The sequence below is a fragment of the Capra hircus genome, chromosome 21, assembly GCF_001704415.2.
Source record: "Capra hircus breed San Clemente chromosome 21, ASM170441v1, whole genome shotgun sequence".
NCBI classification, from domain to species: Eukaryota; Metazoa; Chordata; class Mammalia; order Artiodactyla; family Bovidae; genus Capra; species Capra hircus.
Genome location: NC_030828.1, coordinates 40,815,575 through 40,836,499, shown reverse-complemented (window position 1 = coordinate 40,836,499; position 20,925 = coordinate 40,815,575). Strand labels below are relative to the sequence as shown.

Sequence of the window (20,925 nt, the reverse complement as noted above, 5' to 3'; positions counted from 1 at the left end):
AAAGAAATTCCAGAAAGTTCCAAGAAGCAAAACTTGAATTTGCTGCACACTGGCAACTATTTATATGGCACTTACATTATATTAGGTATTGTAAGTATTCTGGAGCTGATTTAAAGTATAGAAGAGGAAATGCACAGATTATACGTAAACAATACACCATTTTATTTATATAAGGAGCTGGAGCATTCATGGATTTTTGGTGTCTGGCAGAGGGAGGCGGGTCCTGGAATCAGTCCCTCATGGATACCAAGAGACAACCATATCTAGACAGGTCATCAGGCTGAAATAACTTGGTAGAAGTATCTCTGAGTCTCTCCAACCTCTATGTCCTCTAATTTCTAATATCCTCTAATTCCTCATCTCAAAAGGAAAAGCTTCTAGTCTCAGATGTGACCAGTATAAATTCCAACACTTACTCATTGAATGACCTTGGACAGTGGCTGAACTTATTCCCTCATCTGCAAAGCAGGAATAGTATGACCTATTTTCTTAGGGGTTTTATGAGGGTTAAATGAGTTTATATTTAAAACACTTAACAAAGTTCTGTCTGATAACAGTCTAAAGCTGTTAATTTCCTCCTCTTTGCTCTTCTGTCTCTCATAAGGCATGACCCATGCAATTGACCATTGCTGATTTTTAGTATAGGTTAACTTAGCAGTAAACTGGAATACAGGTTTAGAAATCATTTTTCTCTAAGTTTGGTTGTAATGTTAGAATATTAATGACGGTAGGGGACTTGAAGATGGTCAAATCCAAGTTTTTTTTTTTTTTTAAACAGAGGATATATGATCAGAAATCCATTTGTATATAAACTGCATAATGTAAAAAATTACTCATAGAATTAAAACAGTTTAGCAACACAAAAAGTAGTCCATAAATAGTTTAATAAATTTTATTCTCACAAAGCATCACAGTTCTAGGTCTAGTATAGGTAACTGGTCAAACATGAAACTCGGTGAGAATTCTTATGTCTAGCAGACTGTGGAGTTCTGGACTGTGGCGCGTATTCTGCGGGCACATCTCAATCCTGAATCTACACCCGCATTACTAGTAGGTGTCAGCATCACTTTTAGCAGTTCTGTGAAAGAGGATATGTTTCCTTAGAGTTGGTTGGACTGATGTGATTTAGCAACTATTGCATGACTTGTTTGTTTCATTTTTTCCTTTCTTTCTTTGCCAATGGACAAAGTCATCTCAAACTGTTTAAAGCTAAAAAGGTGAATTTATTGACTTGGGTAACTGGAGTAGAGAGCTTCAGGTATGATTTAAGGTTGTCACTGTAAGTTTGTGGTCACAGAAAATACATGGGAGTTACTTCTGTTTAAAAAGTTGACTTTTGGTTCATTAACCAAAACTGAAAAAAACAAAAACAAGTCTCCTTAGTTTTAAGTTCAATTTATGAATACTATTATCCTATAAATATATCTAACAAATTTTAATCTGAAACACTGAATTTTTTATTTCTATTAAGTTCATTTGGGGCCTTTTTAAAAATCTTCTACATCTCTAATTTAAAATGCTTCAACTTTCTTCTACCTTCTGGAATATATGGAATGTAGTTATAATATTGTTTTAATGTCTTTGTCTAGTAATTCTGTCCTCCCTGGCATCTCTCAGTGTGAGTCTCTTTCTATAGAGAATTTTTCTCTTCATTGCGTGCCTTTATGATAAGTTTTGATTGCATTTCAGTGTAATTTTTTTTATTGAAGTAGTTAATTTACAGTAATTAGCTTCTGGTACATAGGAAAGTGATTCATTATATATACATATATTTTTTTCATATTCTTTTCCATTATGGTTTACTACAGGATACTGAATGTAGTTCCTTGTGCTATACAAAGAATAGCAAGGAGAGATAAGAAAGCCTTCCTCAGTGATCAATGCAAAGAAATAGAGGAAAACAATAGAATTGCAAAGACTAGAAATCACTTCAAGAAAATTAGAGATACCAAGGGAACATTTCATGCAAAGATGGGCTTGATAAAGGACAGGAATGGTATGGACCTAACAGAAGCAGAAGAGATTAAGAAGAGATAGCAACAATACACAGAACAACTATACATAAAAGATCTTCATGATCCAGATAACTGCAATGCTGTGATCACTCACCTAGAGCAGAACATCCTGGAATGTGAAGTCAAGTGAACTTTAGGAAGCATCACTATGAACAAAGCTAGTGGAGGTGATGGAATTCCAGGTGAGCTCTTTCAAATCCTGAAAGATGATGCTGTGAAAGTGCTACACTCAATATGCCAGCAAATTTGGAAAACTCAGCAGTGCCCACAGGACTGGAAAAGGTCAGTTTTCATTCCAATCCCAAAGAAAGGCAATGCCAAATAATGCTCAAACTACCGTACAACTGCACTCATCTCACATGCTAGTAAAGTAATGCTCAAAATTCTCCAAGCCAGGCTTCAGCAATACGTCAACCGTGAACTTCCTGATGTTCAAGCTGATTTTAGAAAAGTCAGAGGAACCAGAGATCAAATTGCCAACATCTGCTGGATCATCGAAAAAGCAAGAGAGTTCCAGAAAAACATCTATTTCTGCTTTATTGACTATGCCAAAGCCTTTGACTGTGTGGATCACAATAAATTGTGGAAAATTCTGAAAGAGATGGGAATACCAGACCACCTGACCTGCCTCTTGAGAAACCTATATGCAGGTCAGGAAGCAACAGTTAGAACTGGACATGGAGCAAGAGACTGGTTCAGATAGGAAAAGGAGTACATCAAGGCTGTATACTGTCACCCTGCTTATTTAACTTATAATGCAGAGTACATCATGTGAAATGCCGGGCTGGATGAAACATAAGCTGGAATTAAGATTGCTGGGAGAAATATCAGTAACCTTAGATATGCAGACAAAGATATGACAACAAAGGTCCGTCTAGTCAAGGCTATGGTTTTTCTAGTGGTCATGTGTGGATGTGAGAGCTGGACTGTGAAGAAAGCTGAGCGCCGAAGAATTGATGCTTTTGAATTGTGTTGGAGAAGACTCTTGAGAGTCCCTTGGAGTGCAAGGAGATCCAACCAGTCCATTTTAAAGATCAGTTCTGGGTATTCTTTGGAAGGAATGATGCTAAAGCTGAAATCCCAGTACTTTGGCCACCTCATGCAGAGTTGACTCATTAGAAAAGACTCTGATGCTGGGAGGGGTTGGGGGCAGGAGAAGGGGTCGACAGAGGATGAGATGGCTGGATGGCATCACAGACTCGATGGATGTGAGTTTGAGTGAACTCTGGGAGTTGGTGATGGACAGGGAGGCCTGGTGTGCTGCAATTCATGGGGTTGCAAAGAGTCGGACACGACTGAGCAACTGAACTGAACTAGATATGCAGATGACACCACCCTTATGGCAGAAAGCAAAGAACTAAATAGCATCTTGATGAAAGTGAAAGAGGAGAGTGAAAAATTTGGCTTAAAACTCAACATTCAGAAAAATAAGATCACGGCATCCAGTCCCATCACTTCATGGCAAATAGATGGGAAAACAATGTAAACAGTGAGAGACTTAATTTTGGGGGGCTCTAAAATCATCGCAGATGATGACTGCAGCCATGAAATTAAAAGACAATTGCTCCTTGGAAGAAAAGCTATGACCAAGCTAAACAGCATATTAAAAAGCAGAGACACAAAGTCTATCTAGTCAAAGCTATGGTTTTTCCAGTGGTCATGTACGGATGTGAGTTGGACTATAAAGAAAGCTGAGTGCCGAAGAATTGATGCTTCTGAACTGTGGTGTTAGAGAACTCTGACTCTTGAGAGTCTTTTGGATTGCAAGGAGATCCAATAGTCCATCCTAAAGGAAATCAGTCCTGAATATTCATTGGAAGGACTGACGCTACAGCTGAAACTCCAATGCTTTGGCCATCTGATGCGAAGAACTGACTCATTGGAAAAGACCCTGATGCTGGGAAAGATTGAAGGCAGGAGGGTAAGGGGATGACAGAGGATGAGATGGTTGGATGGCATCACCAACTCGATGGACATGAGTTTGAGTAAGTTTCAGAAGTTGGTGATGGACAGGGAAGCCTGGTGTGCTGCAGTTCATGTTTTTGCAAAAAGTTGGACATGACTGAGCGACTGAACTGAACTGATACAATAGGACCTCATTGTTTATACATTCTATATACAATAGCTTACCTCTGCTAGTCTCAAACTTCCTACCCAGCCTCCCTGCCCAACCCCCTCCTTGTTCATTGTTCAGTCGCTAAGTTGTGTCTGACTCTGTGAAACCATGGACTGCAACCCACCAGGCTTCCTTGTCCTTCAATATCTTCCAGAGTTTACTCAAATGAATATCCATTGAGTCGATGATGCCATCCAACTATCTTATCCTCAGTTGTACCCTTCTCTTCCTGCCTTCAATCTTTCCCAGTTTCAGGGTCTTTTCCAGTGAGTTGGCTCTTCCCATCAGGTGGCCAAAGTATTGGATCTTCAGCATCAGTTCTTCCAATGAATATTCAGGATTGATTTCCTTTAGGATTGACTGGTTTGATTTCCTTGCTGTCCAAGGGACTCTAAAGAGTCTTTGCCAGCATCACAATTGGAAAGCATCAATTTTTCAGTGTGCAGCCTTCTTTATGGTCCAACTCTCACATCCATACACGACTACTGGAAAAACCATAGCTTCGACTAGATGGACCTTTGTTGGCAAAGTGATGTCTCTCCTTTTTAATACACTTGTCTATGTTTGTTATAGCTTTCCATCCAAGGAGCAAGTGTCCTTGAATTTTATGGCTGCAGTCACCATCCTGCAGTGATTTTGGAGCCCAAGAAAATAAAGTCTGTCACTGTTTTCACTGGTGCCCCATATATTTGCCATGAAATGATGGGACCGGATGTCATGACCTTTTTTGAATGCTGAGTTTTAAGCCAGCTTTTTCACTCTCCTCTTTCACCCTCAAGAGGCTCTTTAATTCCTCTTTGCTTTCTGCCATTAGAATGGTATTATCAACCTATCTGAGGTTGTTGATATTTTTCCCTGTAACTTGATTCCAGCTTGGGATTCATTCAGCCTGGCATTTCGTGTGATGTACTTTGCATATAATTTAAATAAGCAAGGTGACAATATACAGCCTTGACACAAACTGCTTTCTCAGTTGTGAATCAGTGCATTGTTCCATGTACAGTTCTAACTGGTTTCTTGACCTGCATACAGGTTTCTCAGGAGGCACGTAAGGTAGTCTGGGATTCTCGTCTCTTTAAGTTTGTTGTGATCCTCACAGTCAAAGGCTTTAGTGTAGTCAATAAAGCAGATGTTTTTTTGGAACTCTTTTGCTTTTTCTATGATCCAACAGATGTTGGCAATTTGATCTCTGCTTCCTCTGCTTTTTCTAAATCCAGCTTGGTTATCTGTAAGTTCTTGGTTCATATACTGTTGAAGCCTAGCTTGAAGGATTTTGAGCATTACCTTGCTAGCATGTGAAACGAGCTCAATTGTCAGGTAGTTTGAACATTCTTTGGCATTGCCCTTCTTTGGGACTGGAATGAAAACTGACCTTTTCTAGTCCTGTGGCCACTGTTGAGTTTTCCATATTTGCTGACACAGTGAGTGCAGCACTTTCACAGCTTCATCTTTTTGAATTTGAAATAGCTCAACTGGAATCCCATCCCCTCCACCAGCTTTGTTCACAGTGATGCTTCGTCACCTCTACTAGCTTTGTTCATAGTAATGCTTCCTAAGGCCCATTTAGGTGAGTGACCAAACCATTGTAGTTATCTGGGTCATTAAGACCTTTTTTGTACAGTTTTTCTTGTATTCTTGCTACCTCTTAATCTCTTCTGCTTCTATTAGGTCCATACTGTTTCTGTCCTTTGTTGTGCCCATCCTTGCATGAAATGTTCCCTTGGAATCTCTTAATTTTCTTGAAGATATCTCTAGTCTTTGCATTGTTCACTTAAAAAGCCCTTAAAAAAAAAAATCTATTCTTGCTATTCTCTGGAACACTGCATTCAGTTGGGTATATCTTTCCCTTTCTCCTTTGCCTTTCATTTCTCTTTTCTCAGCTATTGGTAAAGCCTCCTCACATGACCCCTTTGCCTTCTTGCATTTCTTTTTATTGGGGATGGTTTTGATCACTGCCTCCTGTATACTGCTATACAGGAACTAAGAACCTCTGTCCATAGTTCTTCAGGCACTCTGTCTACCAGATCTAATCCCTTGAAATCTATTTGTCACCCCCACTGTATAATTATAAGGGATTTGATTTAGGTCATACCTAAATGCCCTAGTGGTTTTCCCTACTTTCTTCAAGCAAAATGACTCAGTTATATACATACACACATTCTTTTTTTAGTATTCTTTTCCATTATTGTTTATCACAGGATATTGGTTCCCTGTGTTATACATTAGGACACTGTTGTTTTATTTTAAATATAGTAGCTTGCATCTACCAACCCCAAGCTCCCAGTCCTTCCCTCCCATCTGCCAACACACTTGGCAACCACAGTCTGTTCTCTGTGTCCAAGTCTTTTCTGTTTTGTAAGTAGATTTGTGTCATATTTTAAGACTCCACATATAAGTGATGTCATATGGTATTTGTTTTTCTCTTTCTGACTTCATGTAGTATTGATAATCTCCATTTGCTTCCATGTTTTTGTAAATGGCATTATTTCATCCTTTTTTATGGCCAAGTAGTATTTCATTCAAACTTAAATTGAAGAAAGTAGGGAAAACCGCTAGACCATTCAGGTATGACCTAAATCAAATCCCTTATGATTATACAGTGGAAGTGAGAAATAGATTTAAGGGCCTAGATCTGATAGACAGAGTGCCTGATGAACTATGGAATGAAGTTCGTGACACTGTACAGGAGACAGGGATCAAGACCATCCCCATGGAAAAGAAATGCAAAAATGCAAAATGGCTGTCTGGGGAGGCCTTACAAATAGCTGTGAAGAGAAGAGAGGCGAAAAGCAAAGGAGAAAAGGAAAGATATAGGCATCTAAATGCAGAGTTCCAAAGAATAGCAAGAAGAGATAAGAAAGCCTTCTTCAGTGATCAATGCAAAGAAATAGAGGAAAACAAGATTGGGAAAGACTAGAGATCTCTTCAAGAAAATTAGAGATACCAAGGGAACATTTCATGCAAAGATGGGCTTGATAAAGGACAGAAATGGTATGGACCTAACAGAAGCAGAAGAGATTAAGAAGAGGTGGCAAGAATACACGGAAGAACTGTACAAAAAAGATCTTCATGACCCAGATAGTCATAATGATGTGATCACTAATCTAGAACCAGACATCTTGGAAAGTGAAGTCAAGTGGGCCTTAGAAAGCATCACTATGAACAGAGCTAGTGGAGGTGATGGAATTCCAATTGAGCTGTTTCAAATCCTGAAAGATGATGCTGTGAAAGTGCTGCACTCAATATGCCAGCAAATTTGGAAAACTCAGCAGTGCCCACAGGACTGGAAAAGGTCAGTTTTCATTTCAATTCCAAAGAAAAGCAATGCCAAAGAATGTTCAAACTACTGCACAATTGCACTCGTCTCACATGCTAGTAATGCTCAAAATTCTCCAAGCCAGACTTCAGTAATACGTGAACCGTGAACTCCCTGATGTTCAAGCTGGTTTTAGAAAAGGCAGAGGAACCAGAGATCAAATTGCCAACATCCACTGGATCATGGAAAAAGCAAGAGAGTTCCAGAAAAACATCTATTTCTGCTTTATTGACTATGCCAAAGCCTTTGACTGTGTGGATCACAATAAACTGTAGAAAATTCTGAAAGAGATGGCAATACCAGACCACCTGATCTGCCTCCTGAGAAATCTGTATGCAGGTCAGGAAGCAACAGTTAGAACTGGACATGGAACAACAGACTGGTTCCAAATAGGAAAAGGAGTATGTCAAGGCTGTATATTGTCACCCTGCTTATTTAACTTCTATGCAGAGTACATCATGAGAAACGCTGGGCTGGAAGAAACACAAGCTGCAATCAAGATTGCCAGGGGAAATATCAATAACCTGATATGCAGATGACACCACCCTTACGGCAGAAAGTGAAGAGGAGCTAAAAAGCCTCTTGATGAAAGTGAAAGAGGAGAGCGAAAAAGTTGGCCTAAAGCTCAACATTCAGAAAACGAAGATCATGGCATCTGGTCCCATCACTTCATGGAGAATAGATGGGGAAACAGTGGAAACAGTGTCAGCCTTTTTTTTGGGGGGGGCTCCAAAATCACTGCAGATGGTGACTGCAGCCATGAAATTAAAAGACGCTTACTCCTTGGAAGAAAAGTTATGACCAACCTAGTTAGTATATTCAAAAGCAGACACATTACTTTGCCGACTAAGGTCCGTCTAGTCAAGGCTATGGTTTTTCCAGTGGTCATGTATGGATGTGAGAGTTGGACTGTGAAGAAAGCTGAGCGCTGAAGAATTGATGCTTTTGAACTGTGGTGTTGGAGAAGACTCTTGAGAGTCCCTTGGACTGCAAGGAGATCCAACCAGTCCATTCTGAGGGAGATCATCCCTGGGATTTCTTTGGAGGGAATGATGCTAAAGCCGAAACTCCAGTTCTTTGGCCACCTCATGAGAAGAGTTGACTCATTGGGAAAGACTTTGATGCTGGGAGGGATTGGGGGCAGGAGGAGAAGGGGACAACAGAGGATGAGACAGCTGGATGGCATCATGGACTCGATGGACATGAGTCTGAGTGAACTCCGGGAGATGGTGATGAACAGGGAGGCCTGGCGTGCTGCGATTCATGGGGTCGCAAAGAGTCGGACACGACTGAGCAACTGAACTGAACTGAGTATTTCATTATATACGTGGCACATCTGCTTTATCCATTCATCTGCTGATGGACATTTATGTTATTTCCATGTTTTGGCTATTGTGAATAGTGCTGTTATGAATATAGGAGTGCACATATCTTTGTGAATTATAGTTTTGTCCAGGATTATATTCCCAGGAGTGAGACTGCTGGGTCATATGGTAATTCTATTTTTAGCTTTCTGAGGAACCTCCATACTGTCTTCCATAGTGGCTGTACCAACTTGCATTCCCACCAGCAGTGTAGAAGGGTTCCCTTTTCTCCATACCCTCTCCAGCATTTATTTGTAGACTTTTAAATGATGGTCATTCTGACCCTGCTGCTGAGTCGCTTCAGTCGTGTCTGACTCTGTGCGACCCCAGAGATGGCAGCCCACCAGGCTCCCCCGTCCCTGGGATTCTCCAGGCAAGAACACTGGAGTGGGTTGCCGTTTCCTTCTCCAGTGCATGAAAGTGAAAAGTGAAAATGAAGTCGCTCAGTTGCGTCCAACTCCTAGCGACCCCATGGACTGGAGCCTACCCGGCTCCTCCATCCATGGGATTCTCCAGGCAAGAGTACTGCAGTGGGGTGCCACTGCCTTCTCCTCATTCTAATCCTAAGTCAATTTAAATATAAAGTTAAGTAGAAAAAGAGACCACCTCCTTTTGTCTTTCATGTAGTTATAAAATTTCTGAATGTTAACTATTTAGAGTATAACTTCTCCATTTCTAAGGAGACAGGGACATTGCTTTTTCTCCTATCTTAACATCTTAATTAGCCTTGTCTTTTCATAAAAGCCTCTCCTGAAGCCCTGAGTACCAGCCACTTTGACAGATGCAGTGCTATGAATTGAATGTCTGTGTCCCAGAAAATCAAATGCTGAAGCCCTAATCCCCAAGGTAATGGTATTTTAAAAACTTTTATTTTATATTGGAGTATAGTTAATACTGTTAAGTTTCAAGTGTACAGCAAATGATTCAGTTATACATTACATATATGTATGTATGTGTGTGTGTGTATATATATATATTCTTTTTCAGATTCTTTTCCCATTTAGGGTGCTACAGCAGAGTTCCCTGCGCTATATATAGTAGGTCTTGTTGGTTGTTACATAATTTTTTAAAACTTCAAAGAGTTTACTGTACTATAATTGCTTTACAATGTTATTTCTGCTGTGCAGCAAAGTGAGTCAGTTTACATGTACCCACATGTCCACTCCCTTTTAGCTCTCTTTCCCATTTAGGTCACCAGAGCACAGAGTAGAGCTCCTCATGCTACACGGTAGACTCTCATTAGTTATCGGTTTTATACACAGCAGTCTGTATCTGTGATTCTGTTTCTCCTTTGTAAATAAGTTCTTCTGTACCATTTTTCTAGATTCCATATATATAAGGCGACACTGCACCATATTTTTCTCTTACTTCACTGTATGAGTTCCCTTTTCTCCACACTGTCTCCAACATTCATTATTTGTAGACTTTTTGATGATGGCCATTCTAACTGGTGTGAGGTGGTATCTCACTGTAGTTTTGATTTGCATTTCTCTAACAATAATGATGTTGAGCATCTTTTCATGTGCATGTTTTATTTGAAGAAATAATCTATTTAGGTCCTCTGTCCACTTTTTGATTGGGCTTTGATGTTGACCTGCAAGAGCTGTTTATAAAATTTGGAAATTAACCCTTTGTCAGTCATATCATTTGTAAATATTTTCTCCCATTCTGTGGGTTATCTTTTTAAAAATCATTTGCTTTGCTGTGCATAAAAAAGCTTTTGAGTTTAACTAGGTCCCATTTGTTTAATTTTTATTTCCACTGCTCTTGGAGAACTGAAAAAGGTATTGTGTGATTTATGTCAAAAAGTGTTCTGCCTATGTTTTCCTCTAAGAGTTTTATAGTATCGGGTCTTACATTTAGGTCTTGAATCCTTTTTGAGTTTATTTTTGTGTATGGTCTTGAAGAATGTTCTAATTTGATTCTTCTACATATGGCTGTCCAATTTTCCCAGCACAGTTTATTGAAGAGAATGTCTTTTCCCCAATGTTATGGTATTTGGAGGCAGGGATTTGAGGAGGTAATTGGGTTTGGATGATGTCATGTGGTGGAGCCCCATGATGGGATTAGTGCCTTTAAAGGGGGATGAAGGGACCAGAGTTTGTTCTCTGCTCCCCACGTGAGGATACATGGCTCTCTGCAAATCAGGAAGCATGTTCTTATCAGACACTAGATCTGCTGGTAACTTGATCTTCGAATTCCTAGCATCCAGAATTGTGAGAAATACCTGTTTGTTGTATAAGCTACCCAGCCTATGGTAATTTATTACACCAGCTCAAACATGCTGTAAATTTATACCCTAGGAATATGTCAGTCATCCTCATCATCTACAGTTAGTTTTCTGGACCTCTGCTTTGGTGTGATGGCACTGACTCATGGTGGGTGGGAGTGCAGAAAGAAACAGTTCTGTGAATCTTGTTTTATTATCAGGATGCTCTCTATAACACTAAAGATTCCTCTTGGTGAGGCTCATTAAGAGGAACAGCTCTCTGGTCTTTATAATAGGAACAGCTGTTTCCTCTGGAGAGGCTGGTGTGCTTTTATCTCACGGCTGTCCTGAGATACATGGCTGATCAGCATTCATTTTTAGTGCTGCATTTCACACAGAGAGGAAGGTGAGTACCAAATTTAACACTTACTTTTACATAATATTTAGAAGTGTACAGGATAAATATTTTGTATTTATCTGCTCCAGATGTTAATGTTTGAGCAATTATATAAAGGAGATATAAATGCTAAAATGTACACAGGTGTGCCAGAGGGAGAAGGGACATTAAAGTGGCTTTTAAATCTAGAGGCAACATAGGAAACAAACTATGGAAAGGTAATTTTACAATTAAAATGAATACAAGTAGGAGATTCATGAACCAATCAAATAAGACATATATTCTTAAACTTTCACTGGCTTCAATCCTAATACACTGGTTATTATATTAATATTTTAACATTATATTCAGACAGAACTTTCCTTCTTTCCAAAGTACTTTCATTCTCATTTGTAAAAAATAACAGATGTTTACAATGTTAAAATTTCTGAAATGCTTTATTTTTTTAATCAGTATACATTATATTAAGTATAGAATTTCCTTAAAAATTAACAAATACCTCTAAGTTTCACCGTTAGGACATTGATATGGAGAAGGAAACATCTGGCTCTTTTGACTTTTTACATTTATTCAAGTTCTAAATAGATTCTCATGTTACGGTTCTTCTGTGCTATTTTTGTCCAAGTTGTGACAGCTAAAACAAAAGATAAATAATAAATATTACTTTTTTAATCACAAAAGAAACAGGTATTAATCATATTTGTAATCACCTTAAATGTACACTTTTATCATGGTAAAACTTAGGCTATTTCATGCACTGTATTGTATTTTAGAATAATACCTTTTCACTCAATATTCACTAAAATGTTTCAGATTTATAGATATTTAAAAACTTATGGTGAAAAGATGTGTAAACATTATATAGGAGCAAGTTCAAGTAATAGAAAACAAAAACAGAATTAAAAAATATTAACTCAGTATGAAAATGTAAAGAAAAACATGTGTGACTTCACTGACAATTTGCTTTTCTATATATTTTAATATGTTTGTAAAAGAAATTAGAAATATATTAAATATATTTCTAAAGATCATTAAAAGGAAGGGAAAAGGATTTCAATTCTGGAAGGCTGGGTAAACTCCTATTGGACCAAGTCTCTAAGAGAGAGAAATTATAAACAAAATCAACTTCCTATGGGCAATGGGGAACGATGGAAAGAAGGTGAGTTCTGGAACAGAATCAACATTTGGAAGGAAGGAATAATACAGGCTGAGTTCTTTGGTTCTGTGGCTCTTAGCCTGAAGGCAGGCCACAGTTGGTACTATACTAGCTGCTAAAATGGATAGAAAACAGTCTTTCTGGCTTGAAACACCAGAGGAAAGGGTTTGCAGGCAACTAAAGCTACCGGGAAGTGAGGGAGCCCTAAGTCTGTATATAGACTTTTCCTGAATCTATGGTGAAACCCTGAACCACCTATGAATGAGAGAGACTTGAGACTTGAGCTATTGCCGAAGAGACAGAACTTTGAGTCTGAGCAACAATTCCATTTCTAAAACAGTGTAAAGGACACAGCGTAAAATTAGTGAATCCAAAGAAACAGGAACCCAGGGGCCCAGTCTCTAGGGGGGAAGACAATGGGGACCAACAGTGAGTTGATCCATGTGTGGTAATTAACAGCCAGGTTTTAAAAGCAGCTAGGACAATATCCTCAAAGAAATAGTGAAAAATAGGCTCACAATGAAAGAAAAAAGGAAATCTCAGCATAAAAATGGAAACTAAAACAGATACACTGTAATTAAATTATTGAAAACCAATTATTGTATGTGTGTGTGTGTATATATATATATATATATATATGTGAAATTAAGAGAACTCATTGCCAGCATACCTGAGCTACAATGACTGCTAGAAAGTTTTTCAGTCAACAGAAATTAAAATCTGTAAGTGGGGATAAAGAGCACTGGAATTCATATCCATATAAATGCAAAAGATTTATGTCTTTATTCTACGCATGACTGTTTAAAGCACAAACAACACTGTCCACTATTTTGTAAAATCAATGATGTATGTAAACTATGACAACTGCAGCATAAATGTTGATCTGTATGGTTGCAAGGCTTCTACCTGTAATACAAGTACCATAATAACTGGTCTATTAACAGTTAAAGGTATATAGCATGTGATTTTTAGAGCAACCCTAAGTTAATAATGCAGAGATGAATTAAAGTGGAATTCTAAAAAGTGTTCAAGTCTTACAAAGAAAGGAGAAACAGAGAAAACAGTAAAATGGTAGGCCTAAATTCAATCACAGTAATAATTTCATTAGATGTTAAAGACCAATACACTCCAATTAAAAGAGACTGTCAGAATGGCTTTCGAAAAAAAATATTGTGGGTTTAAAAAAACACCCCACAAGATCCAATAATATTCTAAGATATATAGTATATAGTTAGATCTTGAGATATATATATATATACATACACACATAAGATATAGGTTTTAAGTATAATATGCTTGATATATAAGATATATGCTTTAAATTCACAGACAAGTTGAAAGTGAACAGATGGAAAAGTTGTAAGATGCAAACAGTAAGTATAAGAAGGCTAGAGTGGCTTTATTAGTTTTCAGATAAAGTAGATTTCAAGACAAAGAGCATTACTAGATATGTAGAAGAATATGGGCATAAGGATAAGAGCCCACTCATCAGAATATAAACAATCAAAACTCTGTATGTACCTAATAAAAGAACTTAAAAGCAAATATTGACAGAACTAAAGGAAGAGACAATTCCACAATCACAGATGGAGATTTTTAATACCTGATCTAACTAATGCTATCAACTACTTTGACCAAATTAATATTTACAGCTCTTCCTTCATGTTCTTCATATGGAGTGCTTAGCAAGATCGACTATATGTTGGTTTATAAAAGGAATTTAAATTTTCAGACAATGAACTTACATGTAAAATGTTCTAGGACAACCAGGGAATTAAATTAGAAATCAGTAAGTTATCTAGAAAAACCATAAATACTTCAAACAACAATAGATCTCTCTACAAGGGCTAAAGAATAAACCACCAGGTAAATTAAAAATATTTCAAATGATAATACAAATATATCAACATTTGTGGAATGTGTCTAAAGCAGTGTTTGGGAAGAGTTTAAGCTTTATCGCTTTCAAAGCTTATTTTAGAAATGAAAAACTAAAGTTAATGATTTAATAATTATCCAATATCAGATAGTAAAAGAAGGTAAACCCAAAGTAATCAAATAAAAAGGAGAAACCAATGAACAGAAAACTAATAGAGAAAATTAGCATTAACACCATCTAGTTCATTGGAAGGATTAACAGAATTCAGAATCTTCTAGTTAACCAAGAAAATTTCCATTTATGATGTTCTAGAATACGTAAGACGAATCTATGGTGGGAAAACATCAAGACAGTGTTTTGGGAGCAAGTTTTGACTAGGAGCAAGGACTGACTGGCAAAGGCCATAAAGGAACACTGTGTAAACTTCTGTACCCTGATATAGGTTTGGGTTACTCAGGTGCACAATACATCTGACAAGGCAGGAATGTACACTTGAGATATGTGTATTTCACTGCTGTAAATTTTACTTCCAGAGAGTAATACAACAACGACTAAACAATGAAATCTAGTGAATGATATTGGCACTGATGTATTAAGGGGGAAGTGTACTGGTATCTGTAATTTACTCTGAAATTAAGCTGGAGCCATGAGCAGAATGGAAAGATGGACAGGTGCTTATAAAGCAAGTGCACTAAAATGTTAGTGGGGAATGTAAATGTATTCACTGTAAATTCTCTCCAGTTTTTCTGTATATCTGAAATTCTCATCATATCAGTGGGCTACCACATTGAGGTTAAGAATAAAAGAACCATATTATAGTGGGTAAGAAAGTTGTGCTGGAAGAAGGTGCTAGGAAGAGATGCTAAAAATGAGCAGAAGGTACAGTGATGATTTTTATGCTAGCCAAGGCAAAGGTGAGTAAATATTATTGGTCAGCCTACTAAGCCTCTGAAGCAGTTTAAGCTTTAAAAAGCTGAAGTTAACGTAAGTACTGAGAACATTAGTGGGAACAACAGTAAAAGAATGTAAAGACCTTCTATGCCTCAGCTACTGCCTTCAGTGACTTTCAAGGTGAATGACATTCTGTTGTATCAGTCCCCCAAGAAACAGTTTCTCAGTTCAATTTGTGATATGCTTGGCAAAGTCAGAAATATGGACAGTATATCAAGGAAATGCTGGACTGAATTTTGCCTAAGCAAGTACACTACTCCAATTAAAAGTTTTCAGAATTTACTTTTTCAGTGGTTTGGGATAATGGAAATAACATTACACACACGAGTTTCCTTTATAGTTGTCCACGGCAAAACCCTACATTCTTCTTGTTCCGTGGCTTTTAGTTTCAGCTGGTTCAGATGAATAGGATTGTCTTGCTCTCTTTTGAAAAATATCAACAGCAACTTAAGGTATGTTAAAGAAACAAACTAAAAAGTACGTTTTACCTGTTTTATGAACTGGGTAGCATTAAAAAGTTCACTGCAGCCATATAAAATATGCTTGCCTTGTTTCCCCTGTAAAACATCAAACACAGAACTCAGATACAAACAAGTAATATTTTCAATATTCCCAAGAAGAGGGGTTAAACATAAGACTTTTTGTTATTTTTAAAGGTTTTATTTTCCTTTAGGGTGAGTACTGGATTTTAGTGTACACCTATCCTAAAATTACATGGAATAAAGTAGTGAAATGGGCACATTTTTTCCATTCAAAGTATGTGTTAGGCATGTTTCTAGTGCCATTTACACTGAAAATAGAAGGAACGTGATGAGTGATGCATCTCATAGGAGCAATAATTATAAAATCTTCAGCCAACATTCTATGTCGGACTGTAACTACTTGAAGAAAACACCGAAAGTTTTGTTAACACTGAAAGTAGAATATGGTGCGAGCAGCATGGATTGGCATTTAAGACTCACCTGTGATCATACAGTATTTATATGTTAATATGCCCTATTCCATTCTGTAACTATGAATTTCATCCTTAACCTTGACAGAATGTTGGCACCCAGTTACAAGCAGTCAAAACTTTTTGACTAGAGAATTTTGGGAAGTTCTTAATGCTGAAATGCTTATATGTATTGTGAACTTGAAGGTAAATTTGTAAGTTTTCTTTTGTAATGTACAAACCAAATGTGGTTAATCAAGGAACCAAAAGAATTAAGGCTTTGTAATACAAGAGAAGGACATTTCTTTGTGATGTATGAGCTGAGGAAACATCACTGGCTGACATTCTCTGAGAACAAGTAAAACAAAAGTCACATCTCACCTTTTCTTCAAAATGAGATGGTATGTGTAGCCATTAAACAGGGCCATATAACTGGGATTCTTGAGGCTATGCTCACATGAGGGTAGGAGTACATTAGACACATTTCATTTTCAGTTGTGAACCACCAGGATGCCCTGGTCTCAGGGAAGCCCCAGTCTTGCCCAAAGAGGGATCTTTGATTCCTCTCTGGTCACACAGCTACAGTCAGGCTGCATGACCAGGCTTAACAGCAGAAACAAGAAAACATGACAGCAACCAAGCGAAATAATCAATCTACGTTTTCCATTAAAGAACACTGACAGGCAGTCCAAGTTGCCCCCTGGTCTATCCTGGGCCCTAGCACATGCCTATTTTAATCACTAGTTAGAACATTTCATTCAGGGTTGGCCAAACATCAGCACCAGGACTGAGATGAATCTTGTGATTATGTATGTACATTTCCTCTCCATCCTTGATCAAGCTTAATTGTAATTATTTGTCACCATTTTTCATCCTTTATCTTTGTTTTTATATTCTGTCAATGCTATAAACACAAAACTCTAATCTTCTGTGTCATCTAGTGAGGTATAGTTATAATTTTTAACACTGCAGTTTAGTAATATTTCAGTATAAAACTTCAACTTGATATTTCTTCTTTCATTAAAAACTGAACTTTATGAATGTACCAATACCTTGATTCAATGCAACAATTAATTATTAACTAAATCTAGCTTATTCCCTAGGCAATCACCTTCCAACAAAAGAACAATTGGTCACTGATATCAGTATTATCAAACATCTTGTCAAAAATCAATCCAATTAATTTTATCAAATACATCAATGTTATACCAAATAGCAGTTACATTATCAGTCAGACTAACATCATTACCAAATAAATCAGCTAGAATTCTTATAGTATTTTCTTTGCATTCCCAACAAAAATGGCACTTGCTCATTTTGTGAATTGGTATAAATCAAGTGCCATATTAGGTAATTTCCAATTATTGTCTCTCAGAGCCATAGGCCTAAGTTTTGTTTCATACTACAAGCTTGCATTACATGGGTTTCTAATGTCACGAGGCAGGCTATCACAGACCTACTAGCTCAGTTTCCCCTAAATGGGCTGAAATGATAGAAAGATGAATATTATGCAGAACAAAGGAAACAGTAAGACCAAATGAGATTAAAAAAGAATTCTCATGAAAATTAGACTATATGGCTTAGTAGCTACTAAACATTAATAGCTCTATTAAAAACCCATTGGTAACCTCAAACTTAACAGTGAAAGTCAGGATGCTCTGCCCCCTAAAATCAGGGAGAAGATAAAGATGTCTGCTCTGGACTCTTCTATTGTTATTGGAGGTTCTAGCCAGGGTGGGTAGACGAGAAAAAGGAAAAAAATCCCAAAAGGATAAGGAAGAAGCTTATTCACAGATAACATGATACTGTTTATAGAAAATCTTAAAAATCCATTAAAAAACTATCAGAAATAATAAATGAGTTCAATAGGGTTGCAGGACATAAGATCAATATACAAAAACTAATCAGATTTCTATACAATTGCAATGAACAATCCGAAAATGAAATGAAGATAATTCCTCTGAATCTGTTTGGACTGTTTCTTCTTTTTACCTGTGTGTAAGCTGGGATTAATGGTTTCTGCATCTGTATTAATCAGTGGATAACACAGTCTTATAAGCTCGCACTTGGCCAACCTACTTCCTATGACTGGGAATGAAGAAAGGCAAGTCCAGCAGTCATACTGCCGCCACTATGGACCGGAGTCACACTGAAGCTGATGGTCTTCTAAACCAGGGGCCAAATTCTGGGTAAGAATTACTGACACATGGAAAGATGGAGCCAATAGGTAAATATTAATAAAAAGCTAACATTATCATGGTACCCTGAAAGAGGTTGGAAGCAAGAGAATAATACTCCTAGCTATATTTACAGATGCCCACAACACCTGCAGAAATAGCCTCCTTTATTTGAAGCTGAAGGTCCAAAATGGATTCTGGTAGGTTTATGAAAGACTTAATCTGGACTTACTCATGTGCTATATCTTGATGATGTTAAAAACATCTAGGGGATAAACACCCAGAATAATTCTAATACTTCCTTTTGTTTTACATATTCTCATTTTACAGGTTTTATATATTCCGGAGGACCCCTTCTAGGAGGCAAAATTAGGATACTGTTGCTGCTCAAATGTGTACAGAAGAATCTGTTCAACACAAGAGCCAAAGACCACTGTGTAAATATGAACCCAAGTGATCATCTGTTAAGAACAGTATCTGATGCAGAGACATAAAACACCTGTCACATGGCTGATGGGTCACAGTATCACGTGCCCTACTAGCTGTACACCATGCTTTGGTGAGTGGAAAGCAATAAAAAGTTAAAACATTCTGTAAACTGAGACCAAGTAAAGGATGACTGGATAACGTGGTGGGCTTACATGCCTACCACTGATCACCCTGAAGGTCTCTTGACGCAGGTGACTGATCAGGGAAAGAACTAAACTTAGCTAACATTTATTAATACACTTTACAAAATTAAAATTTCTGTGGTGTAGAGAGGTAAGAGTTATGAGGTTTATGCATGATTAAAAACAAGTTTACACTGGACTATTTGGTAAACTGCAAAGTTTCTTTAAAGTTACACCTGCATTTCAGTCACTACACTACACAAATGATAAGTATTTTTTGGTTTTTATCCCTGTTTTTCTGGTCTGTAATGTGTAAAAAAAAAAACAACAGAAGGAATGCTGACAAATGTAATTAAGAAAAGTTACCCAAGGATGGGATTTAAGTACAGGATTAATTTCAGCTGGTCTGTTGCAACCCTGTGTTTACCCTTGGGTACATACCTGGAACCAATCATGTTGTTGACCCATGGCCAAATCTAAATGAAACAGATTAATATAGTCTGCCCAAGGGTCACAGACAGACCAGGGGACAACTTGCACTAGCTTGTCAGCACTGTTCATAGAAATTTTACAGATTCATGGTTTCTGTTATGTTCCCTTGCTTTTTGCCTTTGAGCCTGGTCATGGAGCCTGATTCTGGCTATATGAACAGAGAAGGGTATAAAAGACATCTCTTTGTATAAGACGGATGCTTCCCTGAAACCAAGGTATTGTACACAGATCCGAGTGGTGGTCCACATTCTGAGGCATGTTCTGTGTGACTGAGGATCCTCTGTGACATCCACCTATGTATTTTTTTCTCCTGCTGTACAAAAATCTCAGTATTTACTGATGTCTTACGTAATGTAGGACCATAAGGAATAATCATTAATATTAAGTGAATAATGAAGGTTATAAAATGTCACTGGTTCTGTTGCCTCTGCATTTTAAACGGCATTTCTGCTCTCCAAGTTACACCTTTCCCTTCAGATTCTTTTGCTTAGCTGTCTGTCACTCCCTGCTGCTGTTAGCTCTGAACAGCACACCACTTCTAAAGTGCTGCCTCTGAAGTGCCTATTTGCTAAAAGAGCAGACATTCCAAGTTTATTTGAGGTATGTTGCTGACTTTGGTCAATAAGATGAGAGAAAAGTGCTTAATTTAGGTAAATGGAGTTCAGTAAATCATTTCACCAAGGGAGAGTTTTTTGGGACAGGAGCTTATTTAAACATTTAAAGTCAAATTAAGATAGATAGCTGCATAGTACATTACATCAAGAAGATACATTATCTTCCAGCTCAAGTAAAATTTTAGGCCAAAAATGAATGTGACATGGAAAAATGCTCATATATTCACTGTTTTCTTATCTGCCAGATTTTTAAACTATCTCTAGAAAAGGGATTATTTAAGAATCAGGAAAGCCATCAGAGACTGCTAATATGTTAAAGACATGGGACAACTGTGAAACCTCGAATGATAAAAGAACATGAACATCAAATGTACCTTTATGTAGTCAACCAGATTTTGATATTCAATGTAGTTGCCTCCTCCCACCACAAAAACAATTGCCTAAAAATGCAAGTAGAAGAAAATAGGTAAGTTAAAAGAAACAGAACAGTATTTTAGCTCTCAAGAAACATGGCTTTTAGTCTGGAGCCTATTTCACAACTTTTGCTAGTTAGTATTTTTTTTAACCTAAGTGGCCTGATACTCCTTCGATGATAGAGAAATTTATTATTTTTTTAAAAGTCTATAAATTTCTAATGTCTATTGGGTATTAAAATGAAGTAGTGATTTTTCAGAAACAATTATGAGGAAAATAAACCTCA

The 20,925-nt window shown here is 37.4% G+C and overlaps 1 protein-coding gene across 1 annotated transcript in view; it reads right to left on the bottom strand.

Annotated features, from left to right (window-relative positions):
• Window positions 11,830-20,925, bottom strand: part of SCFD1 (sec1 family domain containing 1) — a 109,354-nt gene continuing 100,258 nt past the window's right edge. The window contains exons 23-25 of the mRNA XM_005695203.2: window positions 20,600-20,665; window positions 15,889-15,957; window positions 11,830-12,051 (exon numbers count right to left, since the gene is read on the bottom strand). Coding sequence (XP_005695260.1) covers window positions 12,028-12,051; window positions 15,889-15,957; window positions 20,600-20,665 — 159 coding nt within the window. The 3' untranslated portion in view covers window positions 11,830-12,027. The remainder of the gene's footprint in view (window positions 12,052-15,888; window positions 15,958-20,599; window positions 20,666-20,925) is intronic.